Raw genomic sequence first — 25,685 nt, forward strand, 5'->3', positions numbered from 1 at the left:
ATGTTGCTAAAACTGCTTTTTTTGGTACTAGATGAAAAAGAAACAATGACATTGACATGTCCAACACCAATTAAAAACATTTGAAGGCACATCATAACCATAACATCCCAACTGCTATACTGAAAGATTCCAGGAGGACCTGAGGGAAGCATCACAAGTCAGAATGACATTTAACTACATCTGATCCTGCAGTGAAATAAAGATCGAAATCACACAGTAAAGAAATGATAAAGCCAATAAATTAAAAGTAAAGAGAGAAAGTATTCAGTTAATTTAATGAAGATGGTATTAGTCATCACAACTAGACAATTAGTGTGAGAGTTCATCTAGATTTATTTATACAGTTTTGATATTTAGCCGCTGTCCTTTAATTAGCATGCTAGTTAACTTTAGTCATCAGAAGACACACTGCTAATTTTGAGGTTGGCTTGATGCGTGGGAAAAGACAGATGTGAAGGTTTCATCATTTCAAGAGAGAAAGAACTGGAGGATAACCCTTTAACTTAGTCTGAACATAAAAAATAGACTCGTAAACATGTAATACACTCAAAAAGTGCTCCAAAGAAAACAGAAAGAAACAGAAAACTTCACTCGCTAACGTAAACTTCACAAAAAAACACAAATTTTTTTTGTTTGCAACCCATTCCCAAGTGCCTCCTTACTGAATGAGAAACAAACAGTGCCGAGAGGAACCCTACACTGAGTCAAAAGCTATTGTTTGCATACATCCTATAATGCTGGAGAGAGAGAGGCCGGCTGTTTGGACATTTTGTCCCAGACACTAAAGAACCACTTAAGTTCTCTGACTTCATTAGCGAGCGAAGCTTTTAACTTGCGTACCGCTACTCAAGGCCCGTGTTGTAGGACCATCGGACACCCATATTGTGTCTTTAATGGAGCTTGTTGCCGAGGCCTCTTGTATGGTTTAGGGTATGCAGACATGTGTGTGTGGGATGGGGGTTGGGGGGGGTTTTGAAAGAGGTACCACCGAACGTGACATGGATGAGTGAAGATTTCTGGGCCAGGACACAGAAAGCCTTTGACAGAGAGAAAGAGAGAGACAGAGCGGCCTGGGAAAAAAACAGAAGTACGAGTTCATTAGACACAATGAAGCCAGTAAATAAAATTACTTACTGCTTCATTCTACAGCTGCTCTACATTCACAAGAGTTTTAACCGCGAGACTACAAACACACAACTGAAAACCATTAAATGAGTCGTTTGTGATTACACAAATGTTGCGCGAGCTATTACAGCAATCGTTTTATAAACATTGATGATATTTTGAACAGTACAAATGTGCAGCTTTAAAGCTTTTGTACAACTACACTTTAAAATACTATTTTTAACCCAGCGTTGGGTCAAAAAGAAATGAGTCCAGCTAGTTGGGTTTGTAATTTTGTAGTTTAATGCTGGATTGTTTTAACCCATTATTGGGTCAAATAAAAACATTTTATGGCTTAATTTAACCCAACGGCTGGGCTTCTCCCTTTTTACCCAACGCTCAGTTGAAAATAACCCAGCGTCTTCTCTAAATAATGCTGGGTTATTATTTTCAACCTGGCATTGGGTAACAAAAAGAATGAACCCAGCCCGTTGGGTTTGTGATTTTGTAGTTTAATGCAGAGTTGTTTTAACCCATTTTTGGGTCAAATATAAACATTTTCTGGGATAATTTAACCCAACGGCTGGGCTTGTCCCTTTTTCACTTAACGCTGGGTTGAAAATAACCCAGTGTCTTCTCTAATGGCGCTTTTCCATTGCATAGTACACCACGGTTTAGGTGGTACCTCACTTTGGCTTAGTTAGCTTTTACATCGAGTTTAGTAACACTTCAGAGTGGGAGGGATTATACTGCCCTCCAAAAGCTAAGTGCAGTAACTACGCGAACACTGAAACAGAGAAAAAATACCATTAAAGTTTTCACACCAGCCAGTCAAACATGTTACTGCAATTTTGGCACACACGTTTTCTGAAATGGGACAAAATTCAACCAGGAGACTTTGTCACAAGACCCATCAGATCTCACAAAACCCATTTCAATCCTTAACTCAATTTTGACCAAATGCATAGTTACTGCGCTTTGCCTTTGTAGGGCAGTGTAGGCGTGTCGTTATATTTGCACTGACTACTGCTGTGATATCATACAAGTGAGGGCGTTGTTGGAATACCTAAACATTCCCATATATTCATTTATTTTGTAATTCAAGTTAAATTTGACCACCACAAATAAATGTTTGCACATCACGTTTATCACTACCTCTGTCTCACATGACAGTTTCCGTACAAACACCTGTGGCGTCAGTCAATGTGCTCCGCTGATCCTCATTTAAGTTGCATTATAAGCATATAGGTAGATGTGCGCGTTGCGAATGTGCCGCCACAAACTGCAAGTCTGGAAAAAAACTGCTATGGTGTTCCTGATTCACAACCTGTGGATGTTTTTCATCGCTAAAAGGGAGTTTGGGGACTTACAGCAAAGCACAGATGACAACAGGTTTACTCGAGACAGCGCAAGCTAGCATAAAGGTAAAGCTAAACTTTAACATTATAGCAATGACGCTCATAGTGACGATTCTCTCAGACCAATCAGTGATCTGCAGTGTTTTCATGTCACATTTTGGAATAAGCTTGGCATGCTTGGAACCCAAACCGAGGTGGTACTAAAAAAAGTATTGGGTACTACGTACTGTACCCATTGGAAAAGCCCCCAAAAGTAAGCTGACCCGTCCCAAACTGTGGGGTACTATGCAATGGAAAAGCACCATAAATAATTCTGGGTTATTTTCAACCTGGCATTGGGTCAAAAAACGATGAACCCAGTTAGGTTTTAATTTAAACCATGCTGGGTTGTTTGAACCCAAAATACTGGGTTGGTTTAACCTATTGTTGGGTCAATATAAACATTTTCTGGGATAATTTAACTCAACGGCTCAGCTTGTCCCTTTTTGACACAATGCTGGGTTGAAAATAACCCAGCATTTCTGCGAGTCTATCAGGTGAAATATTCAACAACTGCAATAAATGAAACACTCAGTGTTTGATAAAGGACACAAGCGGTGTCCTCTTCCATTTGCCTACAAAACACTCCAGCAAGTACAAACAAATCACTAAACAAACAAACACTAAACGAGAGGTAGAACTCACAAAAGTCTAAAATACCTGGAAAAAGTGTTTGAATACTGTAGCTTTAATCCTATTGACAGCTGCTCGGCTGGGAACATCTAAATTACACGAGACTCAGTAGCAGTTATGCTAATCATTGGCGGATCGGTCCTTTACAGATCCACTTATGTGACTGTCTTTGTGAATGAAGAGCTTTGACTGGTAGCTCGACCTGATAGAAAAACAAATGAAGAAATCTGACTCATGACATCGATTCATTTGCTGTAGAGATTGAAAGGGACTTTCCAAACAAGCCGTTTGTAGCGTCGCTCTTAAATTCTCTCTCTCACGCACCTGTTAAAAAACTCCTTTCAAGGCAAAACTCAATTACAAAATGACAACTTAAGCTCTTGCTCCCAGGGCTCGTATAATATGATGCTGTTCTTCCCCAATGAAATTCAATTTCAAACAAAAAGTGAATGCTTGCAACTTCAATGCTCATGCACAAGTTCATCGGGTCAGGATATGACTGATAAGCATTGATGATTGGCAACAATAGCTCCATTATTTGGCTTTATTTATGGATCTCCAGCAGTGATTTCTCTTTTAAACTAAATACAATGTATTATGATTAAAAATAACAAAATAATATTCACATTAAAGCATGCTTAGCAATAAAAAAAGTATTTTTTTACAAATGACTTTGACTTTTTCAAATTATTTTTATAAAAAAAATTTAGTGTCTCCTCATAATCCTTAATCAGAAATCGCAAATCTCCTCCCTTCCTCGAAACGATCTTTCTTTACATCCGGTCATATGGTATGGCAGGTGGGCACGGTCCAGGAAAAGATCACAGCGATTAGCAAATAGCAACATGACCCAACTTCAAACAATACAATCTATTCTCGATGGACGAATTCAAGTTCAGCCCTACGTTTTCTCATTTCACAAGCCATTTCATTCGACTGATATACGTCACCACAGGAAAAAGAAGACAATCACTACATTCGCTTCCTGCGACTTTAACCGATCTTAAGGGATTTTAAAAGCATGAAATAGATTTTTTCCCGTTTGTTTCTTTAACATCACAGCTCAGGAGAGTCAATGGTAGATGAACTCAACACCATCATCTGTATGTTGCCAACTTTGCTCAACAGAAGTTTCTAAGCCAATCACGCGAGTCCTACATGTCATGTGAATAATTACTCGGAAGTTCCAAAAATAACAAATAACCTGACAATGAGCTACATGCTGCTGAAACAAAATATATATTCATTTTGTAAAAGGGAAACGTTTGATGAAGGCTTCTCTGTTTAGCTGCGAGGATGAAATAAGAAAAAGACACAGAAGTGAATTCTCCCGTGTCCTTTCACTGTAGACTGATCCTTTCATGGGACAGGAAGTCAATCATTTCATTTTCTGCTTAGAAAACAAGCAAGTTAGAGAAAAATGTGTCATTCATGCAGAAACAAATGCTACATGATGAATGAAAACCTCTCTTAATCAATTATACTGCCAAAATGAGCTGACATTCACAACACTAGCCGGATCTTTCAACAAACATCGAAATGGACCAATATAAATAATGTGCAAAAATCTTTCATTTATTAATGTATATATGCATGTCTGGCTGTTGCAGTCAGACTTTATCTATTATTAACTCTCGTCTGGCCTTTTCCGTCACACACACACACACACACACACACACAGGAGGGATTTCAAAACAAACTAAATCTTATTTACATTATCCCTTCATTTCAACTTCATCAGAAACATCACTATTGTACCTTATTAACTAAGAACAAACCCATTCACACAACACTTTGGTCCCAGAAAATGTCTGTAAAATCGGCAGAAAAGCTTCTGTGTGAACACAAACCCACCCCGTAAACGTTCTGGGATCACTTCTGTAAAGAAGACCTTGTAAATTTCACTAAAAACATTTGCCGTTAACAAAAGACAGAAACAATACCGTAAGGGCGTGCCATAATGAGGACGCGCGTGTCATCACAACAAGAAGTTATGGTTCAGCCCTTTGGCACAGGGATTTAAACGCAGATTAACATTCACGACGAGAAATGTCAGCAAACTGGACTGAAGCAAAGATCAGGGAGCTCATCACTATCCGCCCTGAAGCTAAAATCATTCACCATGATCATCATGACAGAACAGCGCATAAACTAAAATGCTTTCTTCAGAGAGAAATCACGGAAAATTAGCAAACTTAAGACGCTGTGGAAAACCCTACCAAGTACAGGCTCTTTGCGGTATGTGTGTAAATGCAGGCATCCCAGAAAATCATTGCCAAGTGTGAATGAACCAAAAATCCCGAACAAATTTTCAGTGTATTTCTGTAATCTCTGTGTGAAAAGGGCTTAATAGTCATTCATTTACCCTTAGAAATGCCTAATTTGTTTCTGTGCACATGAAGCTCACAAACCTATAGGCTATTTAATGTTATGCTATTCCTACTCATGTGATACTCAATATGGACCAACATACACCGAAACCAAAGTCAGTGGGAGAAATACAACACAAGATAGAAAGACTTTCCCATGCGACTGAGTGGAAATGATGTCCTCCATAAAAGACAAGCTGTCTTTGAGATTTATAATTCTCTCACAGGGAATGAAAAGCAGTAAAGATACGAGAACATCAACACAACAGTTCTTACAAAACACAACTGCATCCTTTTTATATCAGCCAGCCATTAAACTATGAATTATAGAGTCGTGATGGCCATTAACTCAAGGAGGTAACATTTACATCAAAAATACATAACAGATCCCGAACACAAAGAGTCACCATAAACTACCTGACCAAATTTACTGAATAAAAAGTGATTCAATATACGTACAGAACCTGCATCAAGCCGACAGATCAGTCTTACTTTAAATAATTTGAAGTTTACATATAATTTTATGTTGCTTCACAAAAGCTTACATGGCAAAAAGTGAAAAAAAAATGTTTTAAGTTAGCACAGCATAAAATGAGCTTAGTACAGAAAATCCACCTGCACTGTTAAAACTGCTACAACGAACCATGTGGCTTTGGTTGACAGTGTCAATAATATGCCAAGTATAAAATAAAGGCCTTAAAGCCAAAAACTCAGTTAAAAGTTAAATATTCCCTGTATTCCTTCACATGAGGCCAGGTCCATAAAAAAAGTTTACATTTACGAAGTCAGAAAAGTGTGCTGCCCAATCTTGTAATACATCATCCAGTTCAGATTTTTTAATCCTTCTGCCTAAATAATAGCATCATTTTACATCTTAATGCTAACTTGCTTGTTTCATTTCACTTAATGCAGAAGTAACAATAAGGTTTTAGAAATGTCTTATAGTAAAGTGTAAACGATGTGTAATTCTTTCACCCTTAAAATACTACTTTCAACAGCCTAATATAATGAGATAAATATGCTTTAATGTGCACTGTGCCACCGCAAACAGATCAAGCTTGTTTACTTTAATGTCAACACCACCCCTAAATAAACAACATGCATAATCAAATTATTACAAAGTAAAATAAATTTCACTGTTTACTGTTGACTCCGGTTCTTCAGGACATACGGTGCATAACAGAATTATTAAACAGAACGAAAACAAAAACCAGAAACTTTTGATGTTTTGCAAGGAACAGAAACGAAACCAGAAACTTTAAAAATATATATGTTCCAGAACAGGGGCCTCATGTATAAAGCATGCGTACGCACAGAACAGAGCTGGAAACATGCGTTCGCCAGTTCCCACGCAAAGGTTTTGATTTATAAAAAACAAACTTGATGGGAGAAAGGGCTTGCAGGGTGGGATATTAGGATGATTCATGTACGCACACTTGCAGGTGATCTGTGATTTATAAAGGGAACATTGCTTTGTTTTATAAGTCTTCATAATTTTTGGTGTATGCCATTTTTGACTTTTGTGCGTACGTAGACTTTTAGTAAGAATCCTACGCACAGTTTTATACATGAGGCCCCAGAAGCGTTTATTTAAAATAATGGTAACTGGTTAATACAGGTTTTGTTCATTCTTCGACAAGATTTTTGTGCAATATGGCTTGGTGAAGTTCACTTCCGGTCGTCGTTGACTCATTTGAGAAACGAGAAGCTTGCCACCAACAAGTAGCCTACTCAAGCCCAAATCTCTAATGCTCAAAGAGATAAATATTCCAGGCTACCAAGTATATCAAGATGTTTGCTTTTTTAATACTAATTAGTCAACCCTCTGTGTGCGCGCGCGTGTTTAAGTGCACTCAAAAGCGCATACACGGAGAGACGCGTTTCAAAAAGCAAGCAAACAATCTTTCTGTTCTTGACAGGACACATACAAACAAAATGATCTCGAAATACCACAGTATTCATTTTCTGATAAAAACATTTGTTTAAGTTGTTTGCCAATAAACGACATGGCAGAAAATGCTGAAACAAATGTAGGCATGTCAGAATTACAGTTATGCTGTTTACATAATGTGTGATGACAAGATAGAGACTTAAGGAAAATTATGCAGACTAACAATTTAAGTTTAATGTCTTAATTACAGCCTACTTATTTGTATGTCCCACAGCTGGCATGGAGCGTAATTAACCGGTTCAGGAATGTCAATTTTAGAGTTGAAAAGAAAACATTAAAATACTGTTTCTGTTCAGAACGAACCAATTGGGAAAAAATCTGGTTCAAAGCCCTGATTACTAGTGAGTCTTTGTTTAAAACAAACCTTAAACTACACTTATTAGAGAAGGCTCATAATCAAGAAGTTTGCCACTTGCTGCTTTCTGTCTATGCAAGTCTTCTTTATATTTCCTTCCATGTTTCTTGTGTGTGATTTTAAACATTTATTTTATCGGACATACCAATTAAAATTACATACCTCTCTCTCACATGACCGGTTCTGTACAAAGACTCGGCTGTCACTATGAAGCCGGTTCATACTAAACTTATTTGCCATTGGTGCGCGGGATGAAAACGCAGCATCTGAATAATAAGTAAGGAATAATTGACAACGGGCCATTGAATTATTCTGCTTACCACAGACATTGCTCTAATGGTTATTTTAAAGACATCTGACAGGTCAGGTGTGTGTTAGGCCTGGGCGAAAAATCGATTTAATGAATTAATTCGAATTTTTTGTTGTGGGCGATTTAAAAAATAAGTAATTCGATTTTTTTGTAATGGCGCATTTTTGGCTGCCCGGGGCTTCCGTAGCATTATTATAGCAACATCAACAACATCATAGCACACGTAAAACACAGCTGGGACTTTGATTCCAAGAGGGTGTTTATTTATTTACTATTCATCTCATAAATTGAGGTTACATTTGTCTTGCTTTTGAATAAATTAAAGCAAAATTTGCTTCAAGTTGTCTGCCGTTTGTACTTATTGCTTTTCTTAATAAGTGGGGGGGGGAATCGGAAAAAATCGGAAGTCGAATTAAAAAAAATAAAATCGGAGATTTTATTTTTAGGCCAAATCGCCCAGCACTAGTGTGTGTCTATCAAAAAATAATGCATAGCCGTGAAACATTTCTCAACCAATCAGATAAAGCATTCAACAGCCCTGTGCTATAAATACTAATAATAATTTATATGGGAAATTATGGTTTGTTTCCCAGACTTATTGATCAAATGTACACCTCAAATTCACTGAAAGTCACTACATATCACTCAAACTAGAAACAGTAGGAGTAAAAACCTTTTTAGTAACTGTCAAGTATCTGTGGAAAGCAACTGGACACCAGTCAAAGAAATGTCTAAAAGTCTTTGTATTAGAAACAAATTATCACAACAAAAGGAACTGCAAACAAACAATGCTGAAGCTTTTATCAGAACAAACATCGTCCAGCTTCTTCCTTTGTCTGCAGTTTCAAAAACTGCAATTTAACTGGATGAATGAAATCATCAGACGTGATGCTGAAGATGTGATGGTCCCACTTATATTTAAAAAAACAGAAAGTTTCACAATATGTTGTCTTCTCATATAAAACTAATGTAATTAAATACTGCAAAATGGGCTTGTGACAACTAAATGTTGTTATGTATGTAATGCAATAATGTTCAAAACTCCATATGGTCTAAATCCCTTCATTCTATAGAGGGCAATCGAAAATCAAGCAAATCATTTAGATTAAATAAATAAATACATTTCATCAAGCAGTGAAAGAACCTTAACAAGTCAAGAGTCTTATATAAAGATTTTATTTTCATTTCTACCACATGCAAACACACAGTGAGCAATGCCAAAACGTTTTAATGACTTAAAACAAGTGTGCAACAAGAGAAAGTATTTCTTTACTTAAAGGACTATTACATATGTGCAGAAACTTTTCAATACATCAAATAAAATGCTGTGAGCCCTACTGACAGTCTTTCAGTCAACAGCTAAAGCAGAAGCCCTTAGGCAATAAAGAGCATTTGAACACATTTCATGAGTAGTTGAATAGGATCATGACATTAGAGCGAATGCTCAGGGGGTTTGTGAGAAACTTAAGACATTGCCACACATTTTCACACACTTTATAAAAAGCTTGTGTGCTGGTAACCAGGACATACATGGCACTAAATGGTAGCCAGTGACTAGAAAATGCAACAACGAAAACTAAAACGCTCGTATTTACACATAAAAACTAAAAACACACCTGTTCTGCATCCACTTAAAAAACCCTTTGTAATATGTCTTTGTTTGCATATTAATAGAAACAACCTTCTAAGTTGTTCATCTTTCTCTAATACTCTATTCTTACTTGTAAACATAGCTGTGTATAATACGCTTGTTGTTGCCGTCTTTGACAAAATCTTAAATGTTAAATTTGTCACTTCACATAAATGCGTCTGCTAAATGGATAAATTAAAATGTAATGTACTACTTACTTTCCGATTGTCAATTCTAATACAATTGGAGTTCTTGTAAATAATCTTTTTTGTCCACTCCATACAGAGATAGTGACCACATCTGTCATTTCAACTTTTAAACAATAATAACAACAGTGTATAGGTTAAAAAACTATGGTGAGTAATGGTGGTACAGCATTTCTAGTTAAAAAAAAAATGGAGGATCATAAGCATGGAATTAAAGGCTTTCCTTATCTCAGAATAACAATGTCTGATCTTTCTCAAAGTCTTGGAAAAAAGGTAAAACCAGTGCTCTATACCAATTAAACTTTAAAGGTCATGCAGAATATGAATGTTTGATCAGAAATCTGTGAGCTTCCTAAATGCTTAGAAATAACTCTTTCATATAATCAAATTTTAGTAATAGATGTAGGGATGCACCGATCCGATATTCTGGATCGGTATCGGGGCCGATCCGGCATTTTTTGCTGGATCGGATATCGGACTAACAGGACCGATCCAATTCCGATACTGCGCATTACCCATGGTTGTCACTGACAAGCGATTAAAACGTCAAAGTATTATAAAAGCACCATAAACGTTTTTATGCACTATAATCAAAGTCATCTTACACTCAATAGCTTCATGTGAAGGAACAAACGCACATTTAAAAATATTCGTGTTCACAGAAACACTGAAACTTACTTGCAAACTGAGTTAATCCACTGATGAGAAGCGGACGGATAAAAACGCGTCATTCAACACAGGCACACACACAATAACACACACAATAACTGTAACGTTAGGCTTTATTAAAGATCTGATTTCATAAAGTCTCAGTAAGCTGTTGGATGGATGCAATTCACTATGTGCTGAGGATTCACAGGTGAAGCGGACGGATGAAACGCGTCATTCAACACAAGAACCCTCAATAACTGTAGGCTGTTTTAAAGATCTGATTTTATAAAGTCTCAGTAAGTTGTTGGATGGATGCAATTCAGTATGTGCTGAGCACACGATGCATCAAATCTTTTTGTGTTTTAATAGTTATGAACTTAGCTTTCCATTGCGGAGCGAGGATTCCCATGCGAGTGTGAGGACGCTTCTAGAGCATCAATGCTGCACAGTATTGCGCAGAATGCGCACTCAATATGATTTAGGCGCATCAATTCTGCACCCGAAATGTGCATAAAAGGTCCGGTTAAGTGCATAATTCCCAAAATAACCATCTGCACACTAAAGCTTTTTTACTGTGACTTTTTGCGCAATTAAGGAAAATATATTTAGCATACTTTTTTGATCAAACGTGCCTATTTTATTTTCTCCTAAACACTGCCATGGTTAATAATTACTAATGTTCTTGTAACTTGTAAATCATTTTAAATTATTGGTTTTTAATTTAAAAGTATAATTATATATAATATAATTATATTATGCTAGATTTAGACATTTATATAGTGTATGTGTCTGTGTGTGTGTCTGTGTGTAATTTAAATTGCTCAAGAAAAATACAGTAGTATCGGATCGGCAGGTATCGGAATCGGCCGATACTCAGAATTCGGGTATCGGAATCGGATCGGAGATGGAAAAAGTGGTATCGGTGCATCCCTAAATAGATGTGCATCAGTGGTCATATTGCAAACAATTCAGTATATAAAAAAAACAATTGTGTCGGCACCGATAGCCCTGTGGTTAGTGCGCCAACATATAGCAATATGTATAACCAAGTTCGATTCCCGTCTCTGAGGTCCTTTGCCGGTCCCACTCCCCTATCTCCAAGCAAAACTTTCCTGTCTACTCTCCACTCTTAAGCAAAAGAAACAATTGTCAATTCACAAACTGAAACATAATACACAAATTCTTGTCTTGAGCACCAGTGGTTCCAAACTGGTTTTGACTTAGGACTCAGATTCATGATGGATCAACACCTGATGTCCCAACAGTACATTTAAACGTAGGGATGCACCAAATATTCGGACACTGAAAGACTTTTATCACCGAAACAATCCGGCCGAAACCGCGACCTGCACCTGCTTGTCTGAAGCAACATATTATAATTGGCATAATTTCTTTCTGTGTTTCGGTTTTCAGCTTTGGTTTCCTCTTTTTTGGTTTCGGCCAAGAATTCTCATTTCTGTGCATCCCTATTTAAACTGCATCTGAATCCAAAAATATATCAATATTATTCCAAATTAGTGATGCTCCGATCAATGCCTGATCTACACTAAAAATACGTGGCCAATGAATCACTATTCTGAATCGGACAGCCGATCTTATTCACAGCTATTTCATGTTCTACGGCTTTTAATCAGTAAGTCCTTATCGATCTAAAATCATTGTTAGTTTGAGTCGTTTATAACATGCATTTGAATAAGCAACACTCATCAAACATAATTATTAAACATATTCTTTATTATCATGAAAATACCTGAAAAGGTTTAAAGAAAAGGAATATAAATATATCCTAAAGATATTTCCTGGCGCTGCGTGTCATCATATCTGCGTGTGTATTGATCTTCGTCTACAGCGCATTTTGAGTTTCTGCACGAGAGCGCCCCCTGGCTTTTGGATGTAGTGGCATTTTGCCGTAATTCATTGGGAAGCATAGCAAGCATTATCGGCCGATTGATCGGAGCATCCCTATTCCAAATTAATACCATGACACAGGAATAACAACAACAGTGGGTGATTTATCAGATTAACAGGTGAATCTGTATGTAATGTAGTCTGGGTCATTTTACACTGAGAGTCGTCACGTCACACAACCCATCAATTCTACTAGCTCCTTTCATTGTCCAGCTTCTTACACACAACTACATAGGAAACATTTTCTTCTCTAATATTTATGATAATAAACCCTTTTTTTTGTGCTAAACTGATGCATGGTTGTATGGTTAGTTGCATTTTAATATATGCATTTAGCATCATATCCCTGCTGATTCTCAACCCAAGAGTTGAAACTCACTGTTCTAGACCAGTGGTTCTCAAACTTTATCCGTGTGCGGCCCCCATGTGTACGGTGCATTCCTTCACGGCCCCCCCAAAGAAAATGTTTGACAAAAAACTGTTCTAAAATTTTACATTTTAATTAAACAAAAGTTATACAAAGAAGTGCTGTTGGTTAGTAGCTTTATTTCTTTTTAGGTTTAATTACACAGAATTCATGATAAATGAATGTATTTTTTTAAAATGTCATAAAACCGGTGGATTAAAAAAAAAGAGTGAATAAAAACACAGATTTCCTAACACAAACATGCAAATTTTAACCCAAAGTCCATGCAAAATGTCCATTTATCAAGCACTCAAATACTGAAACCAAGAGCGAAAGATTTGTAGCCGTTTTATAGTCTTTGTTTCCAGACATGCAATGAAGGAGATCTGGAGTCGAGCTTTATTGAACAGATTACAACCTTTTCCTACATGAAGGTCACATAAAAACACTGGAAACGTTTCTGCATGCCTTCATTTATTTCCCCTACTTTTAAAATGCCTCTTTTAAAATGACTGCCCAAAGCAAAACAGATATATGAACCCCAATCTAGGGCTGCATAACAATGAATGTAAATACACACAAATGCACGTATAATTTTAAGGAAAAAAGTATATATTAAGTATTCATATATACACACACGTAAATATTTCTTAAAACATATACATGCATGTGTGTGTATTTATATATGAAGAGTTTGGTTCCAAAACGCGATAAACGCCATTTTTGAAAAAAAATGAGTTACTGCCAGAATCAGTATTATATCAGGTCAGTATTTAAAAGTAAATTCTTAATTTTACGCAAAATCCAATACCTGCAGTGTTATTCTGTCATCTTTTCTCCCTTTTTTCCCAAAACACCATAAACGCCACTCCCCCTTTTCCACAGAATGCAATAAATCCGCTCCACAGATTACAGCGGATTTATTGCGTTTTGGAACCAAACTCTTCTTATACACAGTACACACACATATGATGTAAACAAAAACTTAATTTCTGCAAACGATTAGTTTTGTTAATCATTGCAGCCATAGGCCAATTATGAAAATATTTTTCAAATGGTGGTATGTACTACTTTCTATTGACCCCTAGCTATGCGATAATTTCTATCACATTCTCCCAAGTGGTTTCAGAATTTAGAGTACTTGGTTACCAAGGAGACAACAGTGTCTATAAAGATCATGCAGAAATATTAGTGATAGACCAGTATATTGTAAGTAAATTTCTCTGGAACTTAAATTTGATATTTGTAATGAACAGACACTCAGTGTCACTCAATGTAAAGCCAAAGTCTGACAGACAGTAAAATGACCAATCATTTCTCACTTTTTAACATGACGTTATGTTGTGTCACACACAACAACACGCTGGTTCACCACACTTATTCAAACATTACCGTGAGATGTCAGATCCACATTAAATATGTCTTATATAAATTATTAATTATGTAAATATGGGTACTTTAAAAGAGTATATTTATAAATGTTATGCATAACAAATGTTTATGACAAACAATGTTATTGGTGCTGCAACACGTCTTGTAAAAAACAGTTTATAATGTTTATTCTCCCACAAAACATCACCAAACACAAATCATCATGTGCTGAGCTGAAAGTGACATTTGTAATGATGCTTCAGAAAACATTACAATTCTCCTGATGGACGTCTATCCACCGCTGGACTTTGTTACGAAACAAAACTACACTTGTGTGAATGTGAAAAGTAAAGTGTTTTATTTTTAAAAAGCTCATCGTTAAAGGGAACACCTAAATATTGTGTTTGTAGTAAAGGCCGATACACGCGCTTTGAAGTCGCTGCATTCCAGTCAGCGGCTGTTCCAACATGTTCCAAATGCAGCGCGTGCCGTGCGCGACTGTTGACTTGCGATTATTTATATTATTAGAACAGAAACACTAAAATGATTTAGAAAAGACACCCAATGTGCTATACAAAAACGTCAAAGTTTAATACCAACAAGTCAGGACGAGTTCACTTTCTTTCCCCAACACCACCAGCGAGAATATGTAGGCTACCCATTCTCTGAACTCGTCACAGTTTACTATTTAACTTATACCCACACTTTGATTAGCGACAACAGTGTAACTTAGTTTATTTCATCGGTAAACTGCAATCGCTGTTTCGACGCATAGTAAACCGCGATCCCACAGTTTTGTTTTCTTTGCGCGTGCTGCAACTCTTTGAGGAGAAACATCTTCGCCTGCGCTCGTGCAGTTTATTTAATCCGTTTCTATATACGTTCCCAGTGCCTGCATTATTAAAGCAGCGATGCATTTAATCCCAAATGAAAAGCGAGTATAGTTCAAGAAAACACTTACCGTCAGCGAGCAGCGTTAAAGTTAAAAGGCTGCCATAAACAACTGCAATGTGCCTCATCGTGGAGAATCTCTCAATCTCTGTCGTCCTTAATTTCTGCCTGATTTTCTAAATAAACAGCCTTCGGATCAACAGAATTACATGAATAACTCTTTGAAAACCATCGTTTAATGCATCTGTAATCCTTTTCGGTCCCCACACGAGTGTTAAGTTAAACTAAAAAGACCCAAATGAAGACGCCGCAACTCCAGTTAGGAGAGAAGTGTTGTTCAGTCAGACTGCCGCCGCCGCCGCTGCTGGAACGATCAAAAGGTGCATTGGATTGTACCATCTGCGCTCCGAAGGGGGGTGGATCTTTACCAAAGTAAATGTCTCGTAGGAAACTGAGGGGAACCAAATCAAAGTTCCCTGCTGACAAACTGAATGAATCTGAGGCTTTAAGGTAACACTGCGTGTTAAATGAGGCCAACTGGGATTTTAGCGATTTCGCAATTTCTTCGTGCGACGCCCCGCAAACTTTGAGGTGTTGTGAACCTCTCTACAAACGAGAGAACGTGCCGACGCGGCCCTTCAAAGTGAGCCGATCCAAATCAAATAAGGAGACATCAATAGTTGCCCGACTTTACTGACGCCCTCCACTTTCCCCTCCAATTACTGCCATACAGCACATTTGATATGGCCAGAAACTAGCTGTGTCTGTATAAATGGAGGATAAAAATAATATAGATTAAAGGGGACATTGCACAAGACTTTTTTAAAGACGTTAAATAAATATTTGGTGTTCCCAAAGTATGTAAAGTTTTAGCTCAAAATACCCCACAGATAATTTATTATGTGAAAACTGCCACTTTGTAGGCGTGAGAAAAATGTTTGTGGGTGTGTCCTTTTAAAGAGCACCTATGGTCCGATTCACGTTTTTAAATATCCTTTGGTGTGTAAGTGTGTAGCCTACATGTTAACTATATGCAAAAGGTACAAACCCTAAAGTAAATGAAGACGGGAGTTATCTTTCCAACGTAAATCTCTTTTCTTGGACTACAACAAACATACCGATTGTAGGCAACAGTTTACTTCCTGGGAAGGGTGATGTAGAAAAGACCGACATTATCAAAAATTCTCCCGCTTCGGACTCATCCTGTAAGTTAACTCCTGTTAACATTGCATTGTGAGCGAATCTTTCAAACATGGTAAGGAGCGTCACAATTTCTGCTGATGTCAGAGATATTCAGACCAACCACAACGTACAGATTAGCTGACCAACCACACTGCAAAAAAATGATTTTCAAGAAAAAAATGTTCTTAGTGTTTTTGTCTTGTTTTCAGTAAAAATATCTGAAAATTCTTAAATTAAGATGCTTTTTCTTGATGAGCAAAACGACCAAAGAAAATAAGTCTAGTTTTTAGATCAAAAATATCAAATCTAAGTGATTTTGTGCATAAAACAAGCAAAAAGTAAAAAATCTAAAAAAAATTCTTAAACACTAAATTCAAAATTGCTTACCCTATTGGAAGATTTTTTTTTTGCTTGTTTTATGCACAAAATCACTTAAAATTGGTCCAAAAACTTGCTCATCAAGAAAAAGCATCTTAATTTAAGAATTTTTAGAAACAAGACAAAAATACTAAGAATTTTTTTCTTGAAAATCATTTTTTGCAGTGCAGGGGCACCAAGCTTTTCAAATCGATGAGCTTTGTACAAAATCAGTGCGTTTCAGGAAGACAGTATATCAGGAGCTACAAAAATGTACGGTTTGTGAAAAATAATGTGTTTTTTAAACCATAAACCATGCAAACACATTGTATTATACCAAATACACAAAATAACATTGTTTTTTTAGCAATTAAATAGGTGCTCTTTTAAATGCAAATGAACTGATGATAAGCAAACACTGATCACCATAATGGTGGTTTGTTGAAATTGAACTCAATTTTGCTGTCTAATATTTTCTCTCTCCCTCTCTATCTCTGCACTAAATGGCAGTGCCATGGTTGGATATGGACGGTATTATTATAATAAGATCCCCTTCTGACATCACAAGGGGGGCCATGTTTCAATTACCTGTTTTTCACATGCTCGCAGAGACCAGAACTAAGTTACTGGGTTGATCTTTTTCACATTTTCTAGGTTGATAAAAACATGGAAAAGTTAGATTTTCATAATATGTCGCCTTTAAGTTTCATCAAAATATTAACATGTTCCTCTAGAATACTTGGTTAAGCATTTCATTAGCAGTGTATTGGTCATTGGTTTGAATAACAAAAGTTTCTGTAGAAATTACAGTATTACTGGCAGCTGTTTGCCATTTACTCACATGTTATTTACATGCCACAGTTTGTTCAAAGTTAAATAAACATTAACAAGTCTTTGTCTCTTTACAAAATAAAAATAAAGTAACAGCCTCATGCAAAGCATTCTGGGAACCAAAATCTGTAGGAAGAACAGAAAAAGGTTGATGAGGATTTCTGGTTCCCAGAATGCTTTGCATGAGGCTGTTATTTTATAGTTTTAAAGATAAAGACTTGTTAATGTTAATGTACATTTCACTTTAAAGAAACTGCTTGCAGTAAATAACATCAATTTAAATCTACAGTAAGTTACTGGCAAACAGATGAATAACTACAAAATGTTTTACAGTGAAGGAACACGTGTACTGTTAGGCTACAAATGCGCTTTGGATAAAAGCCTCTGACAAATGCATTTATGTAGATTTTATTAAAGTCTTATTTATAACATAGGTCTACATTTGGGCTAAATTGTGTTCGCTGTGTTTATATTGTTACCTCATATTGGTACATATCTGTACCTAAATAGTTCATATTTAAGGGTACTGCCCCATGACAGCTTGACATCATTTATTGACCATTTTTTGACTGTGTAGTTGTTGGTTGGAGGGAAGTGATGGAACAAGACAAAGCATTCTGATCAAAGATTATGAAAACAAACAATTTTTCTTTGGAATTACATGAATGAATGAATGAATCATTCAGCGTGGTAACAAGGGGCATGCATGAAGTAAATATGGTCAATTCCAATTTCACGCTGACTGAGCTGTTATTCGCTTGACTGATAAGCCAAATAAAGCATTTGGGGCTTTGTATTGGCTATCGTACTTTATCTCATACTAGAGTCACCTCTTTGTTGTTATTTTTAATACGATGCATTTAAAGATTTAAAGTTTCTCAGTTTTTGGTTTATACAAGCTTTAAAATATCAAACAATGAGTCTCTTCTAAAGTTAGGGACTGATGTGGCCTCTAAAAATGAACATTTTCCTCTATAGTTCTCACTTTTAGCTTTGACCTACCATATAACACTGCAACCCGAGTAGCCACGTCACTGAGACCCTAAAGGCCAACTGGGAAAAAGTAAGTATTCAAAACAAACATACTTGAAACTGGATCAGCACTATTGTTAGCCATTGTGTAACTGGACTGTGTTGCCCCTACAGAATAAAACACCTGCATAATACTTAATAGGGGAACATGGTGATCTCTTCTCATGACGTATACTGAAGTTCCCATGTATGCTGGGCACTACACTACAACTTGCTACAGTATTTTTAAGCATAAGCTTGTAACCTTTTCTGTCATTATCATTTAAAGGTTAACAATATGAATCATAAAGTTTCCTAGTGAACTCGCACATACAAAAATGATCAAACACATTGTACGTTTGCTTTGGTTAACAGCATCTGATAAATATTAAAGTTCTTAAATAAAATAGTTTAATAAATAATGCTGTAATTTAAGTAGCTTTTTCAAAACAAGACAAGAGTGTGTCTGCTGCTGTGTATTAATAGATAAAATACAATCATTCACATGCTCATTTAGCTAAAGGTGCTAAACGTTGCCAAAGATAAACCAATTTCCTTTTCTTTAGATTAAAGATCTCTTTTGAGAACCTTAAACTGAATCGACTAAAAATAGTTCTTCTACGGCATCCCTGTGAAAAACATGTTGAAGCTCCTTTATTTTTAAGAGAGTAGGGGTGAACTTGAGAGTAAAATTATAGACAGCTTACTCCATCCTTTACCACAAACTAAATATTAACACAGATGATTCATTTAATAGACTTGCAGTTTATTTGCCTATTCACTTATTTTAGCACAAGATTCAAAGAAACAGCGCAGACAGAAAGAAGCTCAGGCTATGATAATGTCACACTGTTCATTTCTGACCCTGCAGGGTTTTCTGTCATCTCCACCCAAAGCCTCTATGATGAGATTTAACCACAAACCTAAAGAGAGAGAGAGAGAGAAAGAGAGAGAGAGAGAGAGAGAGAGAGAAAGAGAGACTCTTGCTATCATAGTTTTGATGTAGGAACAATGTCCAGGTGTAATTTAATCTCTTGTATTTTGTGAAATCTATCTACTGTAGCAGGTTTGGTCTCTTGCCAGACATCTGGCAGAAATATTTTTAATGCAATTATAATGCCATCCAATAATGTATGTTTATTTGGAAAAAAAAGGTTTGTAATTAAAATACTGCAATTATTCTGGTTTTATAGTTATCATTTATAATAATTATAATACTTTTCATGTTGCATTGCACCATAATACATAACACATGACTCCTTTTGTTTGTTAACTCTGTGTTGCAACAGCAAACCACGCACTGCTGACTTTCAGTCCTACTTCATAATTATATATAACTGCCTGCTATTTAACCTATTAACATTCAATGATGCAACCCACACAAATATATTTCAACTTAACTTTTTTGCAGAGTTAAAAGTCTTCTGAGCTTATATTAGGAAAACATAGCAATAAAGAATGATAGGGACATACTGTAATATAGATTTTATGGACATGATCACAGGATGAATGTGTGTGTGTGTGTGTGTGTGTGTGTGTGCGTGCGTGCGCGTCTGTTAACACACCTGTAAAAATCTTTATTATTCTACCCACGGAGAAATGTTAATTTCTTATGTCATGTTATTTTCAGGTTCATGGTCAATGTTTTTGGCTAATAGCTTTGAAAGAATGCAGCCTGCATTTTATTATAACCCACTACACTGTGTGCTTTATTGTTTGAAAGTCAAAAGTAGCATCGGGACATTTCTGTCATGATTTAATAATTCACATATCAGAGGCTTAGAGAAAGTGACATTGTGAAGACATCATGGTACTGTAAATATATCTACAGCCTGTGAGATATTCCAGCACCTGGTTTTTGTGTAAAATCTTTGAACTCAGTGTTGTGAAGCAACCCATTCATAAAGAGCTTTAGATCATACGTGAGTCATTCACATCGCGCCTCAGGCTTACAGTAAACGTATAAGCCGAGAATATCAATTCTTTAACTACTATAGAGCTTTAGAGTAAAAGTGGCACAAATACTGATTTACGCCTATAAAGCACCCCTAACCTAAAAATGCACTTTTAAATGTGTTTCTATCAGAAAACGAGTCGCCAGTGTGTGTGCAGAATTATCCTTTTATTTTACAAATCCATCTCTTCTTCTTTGTGTAATCTCCTTTAAACCGCAACAGTCACATAAAACAGGCTGTTGGGGATCCCCTATCATTGTGATGTCACATTGATTACCCCCCACCTGCATGACCACTTACAGACTCCGCCTTATGAGTGCATATTTATCTGCCAGAGACGCATGTTTTGGTGTAGTCCAAAGCACATGTGTGAGCGCTCTAACACCTACATTGCATATGGGGAGGGAACAGTAGCTTTCTTTGCATTTAAAGAAACACAAACAAAAACAATGCATTTTTTATTGCAGCCACAAATGGCCACATTGGTGTATTTTGAGTTGAAACTTTACAGACAGATTCTGGGGATACCAGATACTATTTTTATTGCTGAAAACACCTAAGTTAGCAGCCCTTTAAGTAAAAGTACACTGTAAAACATGTGATATCTACTTAAAAATTCTTAAAGATAAATAAACATTAAACGCCAACAAACCTTTCTTTTAGGGAAAAACTTTAAATAGCGTAAAATTTTATCCAGCGTTTTATTTCAAATTTTACTCTCCAAATACAGTCCCATGCAAAGCATGCTGTGAACTACAAGTCCACTGCCTAGTTAGTTATGTCTACCAAAATCATTCATGTAGTTTAACACAAAATTATTAAGATTAGTCTTAGTGTGGGTTCACACCAGCCGCGTTTAAGGCATCAAATTTGCATCTACCACGTCTGGTTTGCTGCTTGAACATTTTGAGTTAACTCGCTTCATTCACGTGTGAAAGCCGCCCGTGAAATTCTAGTCATCGAGAAATTCACGCGGAAATTCACGTAATGGGAGAGGCTTCTGCGACTCCACTCGCTTCCTGGAATCACGTTACTACGCGTGGTTAACGCAGCGCGTTTCTCCGCCAAAGTTCACATTTTTCAACTCGCGCATTTCCCGCGGCATTGCTCAATTCGCGGCATTTACACGAACTAGACCCGCAAATGAGGCAGAATAGCTTATACCGCGCCGCGCTAAACACCTCATTCACGCCGCGAGACCTCCAGAAGCACGTCAAAGCACCTTTGCATTGACTTAACAATGCCTCTACCGTGGCTGGTCTGAACGCAGTATTACAAATGTAAGTGGATTATACATGATAAAATTAAGTTGAATTTACTCAATAATGTGTTCATAGAATTATGTAAGTTACTCACATGTTTATGTTATTTTAACTCAAATTTTGGAAAAATGACATTTTATTTAAATACAGTTAACTAATTTAATTTGTTAAATCTACCAAGGCACATTATAATTTTTACAGTTATGATTTATCTATACTCTATGTGCCATAGATACTGTATGTACCACTGATGTACCAAACCTAAAAAAAGACTCATCAGTTGAATGTATTTTAATTATGTTGCAAAAATTATTATATTAGTTTTATCCAAAGGGCAAAAAAGCTAAATATGTGTTCAGTGCGTCATAAGAATATGCATCATGCATCATTTCAAAATAAAAAATAAAGCGTCTCTTTAATTACAAATTACCCTTACAAAGCGTCTGCATGAGGCACATAGGTTAACATGACGCACCAAACACATATTTTTACATGACGAGCCACAAACGTGACGATGCACCATTTTGGATTTATGTTTCATTAAGCTTCATGGTGTAACGCGAGAGATTGATTCTTTACAAAGCGCACATGCAATGCTTGAGAATTTGGCAAAATGTGATATCGACCTTCACATTGGAAGCACCTCTGCCATATCTCAAATTTTGCCTACAGAGATGTCATTATATACATTGTAATTACATTATATCTGTAGCTGTGTGGATAATTGTACACATCTGCTCTAGCCATGGATATCTCATAATGAAAGCTCAAGTTGAAGCTTGTCTCTGACGTCTCTCCATCACTCAGGTCAACTGAACAATGACTTCTAAAATTTAGTCCAATCCATGTGGACTCGGTTTATCCAAGTTCAAACACATGTATGTAAACACGCACGCACGCACACACACGAACACTATATAATGCGTCATGTAAACCTGAAAAGCATCAGAGGTTCTGAATGGCATTAATTACAGATTACTAGAGTTAAACAGGAGATGATTGATTTGTTCATGTAAACCCTCCACCCATCAGCCATTTGTAGCGGGTGGAGCAAACAGCTGTGTCAATAATCTGCCATGTTCTCATGAGCCAGCTGCTCCATCCAAAACCACCAACAAAGTATCTAAATAGCATTATAAATATATTAAATAAACGAGTACAGAAATAAGACTTGATTTACATTTAATAGTTTTGTGGGGTTTAAAGTAAGCAAACATCTTAATGTGTTGATGTCCTTGAAAAAAGTAATGTTGGCATATAAGTCAGTGTAATACATTATAACCAAGAGTTGCCAACGAGAGAAACCACTCATAACCCTCATATTATATTTTGACTCTTTGTTTTGTGCAGGTAAATAGAGAAACCCTAAAAAAAATTTTTTACGATTCATATATCCTGTAAAATTGTACACTTACACTTTGGTACTTTTTGCCAACCTAAAAATAAGGCAGATAAATAATATCATTAAAAGAAAATGTTTGGTTGCACAGTGGGTTGCACTGTAGCTTTACAATGAGAGGGTTCGCGATTCGACCTCTGGCTTGGTCAGGTGGCTTTTCTGTGGGGAGTTTGTATGTTCTCCGTGTCAGCGTCACTTTTATCTGGGTATTTTAGTTTCAGCCTACAGGTCAAAATCATGCAAGTTGGTGGGAATTGAAAATACAAAACTCCCCTAACTATAAGAATAAGAATGAAACATTTATTTGGGTTAAAAAACAACCCATTTGCTGGGTTAAAATTAACAACCCAACTTGATCAAATTAGCCCAGCGCGCGTTCTGTCCTATATTCACCCAGCCGTTGGGCTAATAACAACCCAATTTGGGTTGTTTATAACCCCATGTTTGTAAGAGATTTTTTTATTCATAGGTTTGGCCTTTTAAATGATCAATGTCCAGATATTTACTCATTAGCTAATGTACGTCCAGATGATTATCATTGCAAATAAGCCCCTTCAGTGTGATCATGATCACTCTTTCTTTTTTTTATTCTGTGATAACAACTGGTTTTGATGTACATTTACTTATTATAAAGTTCAAATGGTTTGCTTATTGCTTATTTGGTCTTTGTGTTGTAGTCTTTCATACTCACCTAAATGATTTGTCCAACTCTACAGTCATCCCGATGTACTACTTACTGAGTTTGTGATCCTGCATCCTTAACCAAAATTAACCATGTTTTTTTGTGGTAAAGGTGTAGTTACCAATTTTTCCTTTTGTTGCATTGTTGTATTGTTATTTTGTGGTAACCATGATTTTACTACAGTAACCATGTGTTTTTTTATTGTAGTAAAACCATGGTTAATTTTCGTAGCCATACATGCTGGAATAGTTAGAAGAATAAAGTGTCAAATCAGCATGAATATAAAGATTGCATGGCATACAGTATTAGGGATGGGCATGATTAATCGACGATCGATAATTGATCGTTAAGAATTTAGTCGATTACGTTAATTTGTTATTGATTAATTGAATACTTTTTTTATCTAATGCAGGTTGCGTTGCCTAGCGTAGGGTGTGTCTTGAAGCAATTAAATGAATTTCACTGTGTGGCAGCAATTCAACATTTTACCACCAGGGTGCAATATTCGACACCATACGCCGTTATCTGTGACCTTCCGTTTGGAGTGCAACAAAAGAATCATGCAGAGGTCATGATTTTTTGGGAACAAATGAGGTCTCTTTTTAAGAATGCGGCTCGCAGCTGCAGGTTCCACTGCTTTAGAGCACCGCATATTCAAGCGCATATATGTTCCGTTTGTCTAACTAAATGTAGTTTAACTGTTTGCCACAAGTTGATCTTGTAATAAAGGTCTCATGGAGGAAAACATGCTGTATTTTTGTATTTAACATTTTTTAATTATAAAAGTTAAATAATTATTTTTTATTATAAAAATATTAATGATTAATCGATAGTCGATCGTTAATTCTCCCGACAATCGACTAAAAAAATTTAATCGAATGCCCATCCCTAGAATATCGTTGCCTTTTTCAAGCTAATGTGTAATAAGTGTATTGCTAATGCTAATAAATATTATGTGAATGACCAGATTTTAATGGATTTTAAAGGCGGAGTGCACAATGTTTGAAAAACGCTTTGGAAAAGGAGACGGGCCGACTACCAAAACACACTTATAGCCAATCAGCAGTAAGGAGTGTGTCTACTAACCGAATCCTTGCCGGGTTGCGTATGTGTGGGGCGGGTCTTTTAAATGAAGGTCCAGATTCTATTGGGGTGTTTGTTTAGGTGATTTCAAATATCAACATTGGCTTTCAAACATTGTGCACTCCGCCTTTAATTGACAAATTGAAATAGACTATTTGACATGAATAGACACATACATAAATGATAGTTTATCAGGTTTACCATATATTTAAGTTAAAAATATTAGTTTGTAATAATAATATTTGAAATCAGAAAAAGTTAAATCTTTCTTCAGATTTATGTGACTGAACTGGATGAACATTTTATGCAATTGAAAAAGTGTTTTTTGGGGGCTGTATTTTTTTTTAAACCTGAACTTTTTCAGGTTTTTCAGATTTTACCATTATAAAAATTTATGTAGAAATTACAGTATTAGTGGTAGCTGTTTGCCAGTAAGTTACATTAAAAATGAACAAGTCTTTATCTTTACAGAAAAACTAAAAAAACAGCCTCATGCAAAGCATTCTGGGAACCAAAATACAGAAAAAAGTTTGATGAGGATTTCTGGTTCCCAGATTGCTTTGCATGAGGCTGTTATTTTAGTTTTATTCTGTAAAAACTGTTGCCAGTAAATAAAATACATTTAAATCTACAGTAAGTTACTGGCAAACAGCAATTTACATAAAATGTTTGAATACCTCTACTCATTCTTATACCATCAAAACTATGAAATTATACATATATAGAAATGGAAACTCTTGG

At 36.2% G+C, this 25,685-nt stretch overlaps 1 protein-coding gene and 1 long non-coding RNA gene across 5 annotated transcripts in view; one reads left to right on the forward strand and one right to left on the reverse strand.

The window, feature by feature from the left end:
* lrp4 (low density lipoprotein receptor-related protein 4) overlaps nt 1-15,529 on the reverse strand; it is a 117,806-nt gene extending 102,277 nt beyond the window's left edge. For 2 of the 4 annotated variants that reach the window (XR_012360143.1, XM_073859590.1), the window contains exon 1: nt 15,253-15,529. Coding sequence is in view for 3 of the 4 variants with exons in the window: in XM_073859590.1 (XP_073715691.1) it covers nt 15,253-15,310 (58 nt within the window). In the remaining variant the exon portion in view is untranslated. The remainder of the gene's footprint in view (nt 1-15,252) is intronic. The other 2 variants (XM_073859589.1, XM_073859588.1) reach the window with 1 other exon arrangement.
* A 27-nt stretch (nt 15,530-15,556) lies between these two features.
* Nucleotides 15,557-19,041, forward strand: LOC129453557 (uncharacterized). Its single transcript, XR_008647480.2, has 3 exons — nt 15,557-15,692; nt 18,544-18,615; nt 18,699-19,041. It is a non-coding gene; the product is annotated as an uncharacterized lncRNA (long non-coding RNA).
* The last annotated feature ends 6,644 nt before the right edge of the window (nt 19,042-25,685 follow it).

The sequence above is a fragment of the Misgurnus anguillicaudatus genome, chromosome 21 (assembly GCF_027580225.2).
Source record: "Misgurnus anguillicaudatus chromosome 21, ASM2758022v2, whole genome shotgun sequence".
In the NCBI taxonomy this organism is placed as follows: domain Eukaryota; kingdom Metazoa; phylum Chordata; class Actinopteri; order Cypriniformes; family Cobitidae; genus Misgurnus; species Misgurnus anguillicaudatus.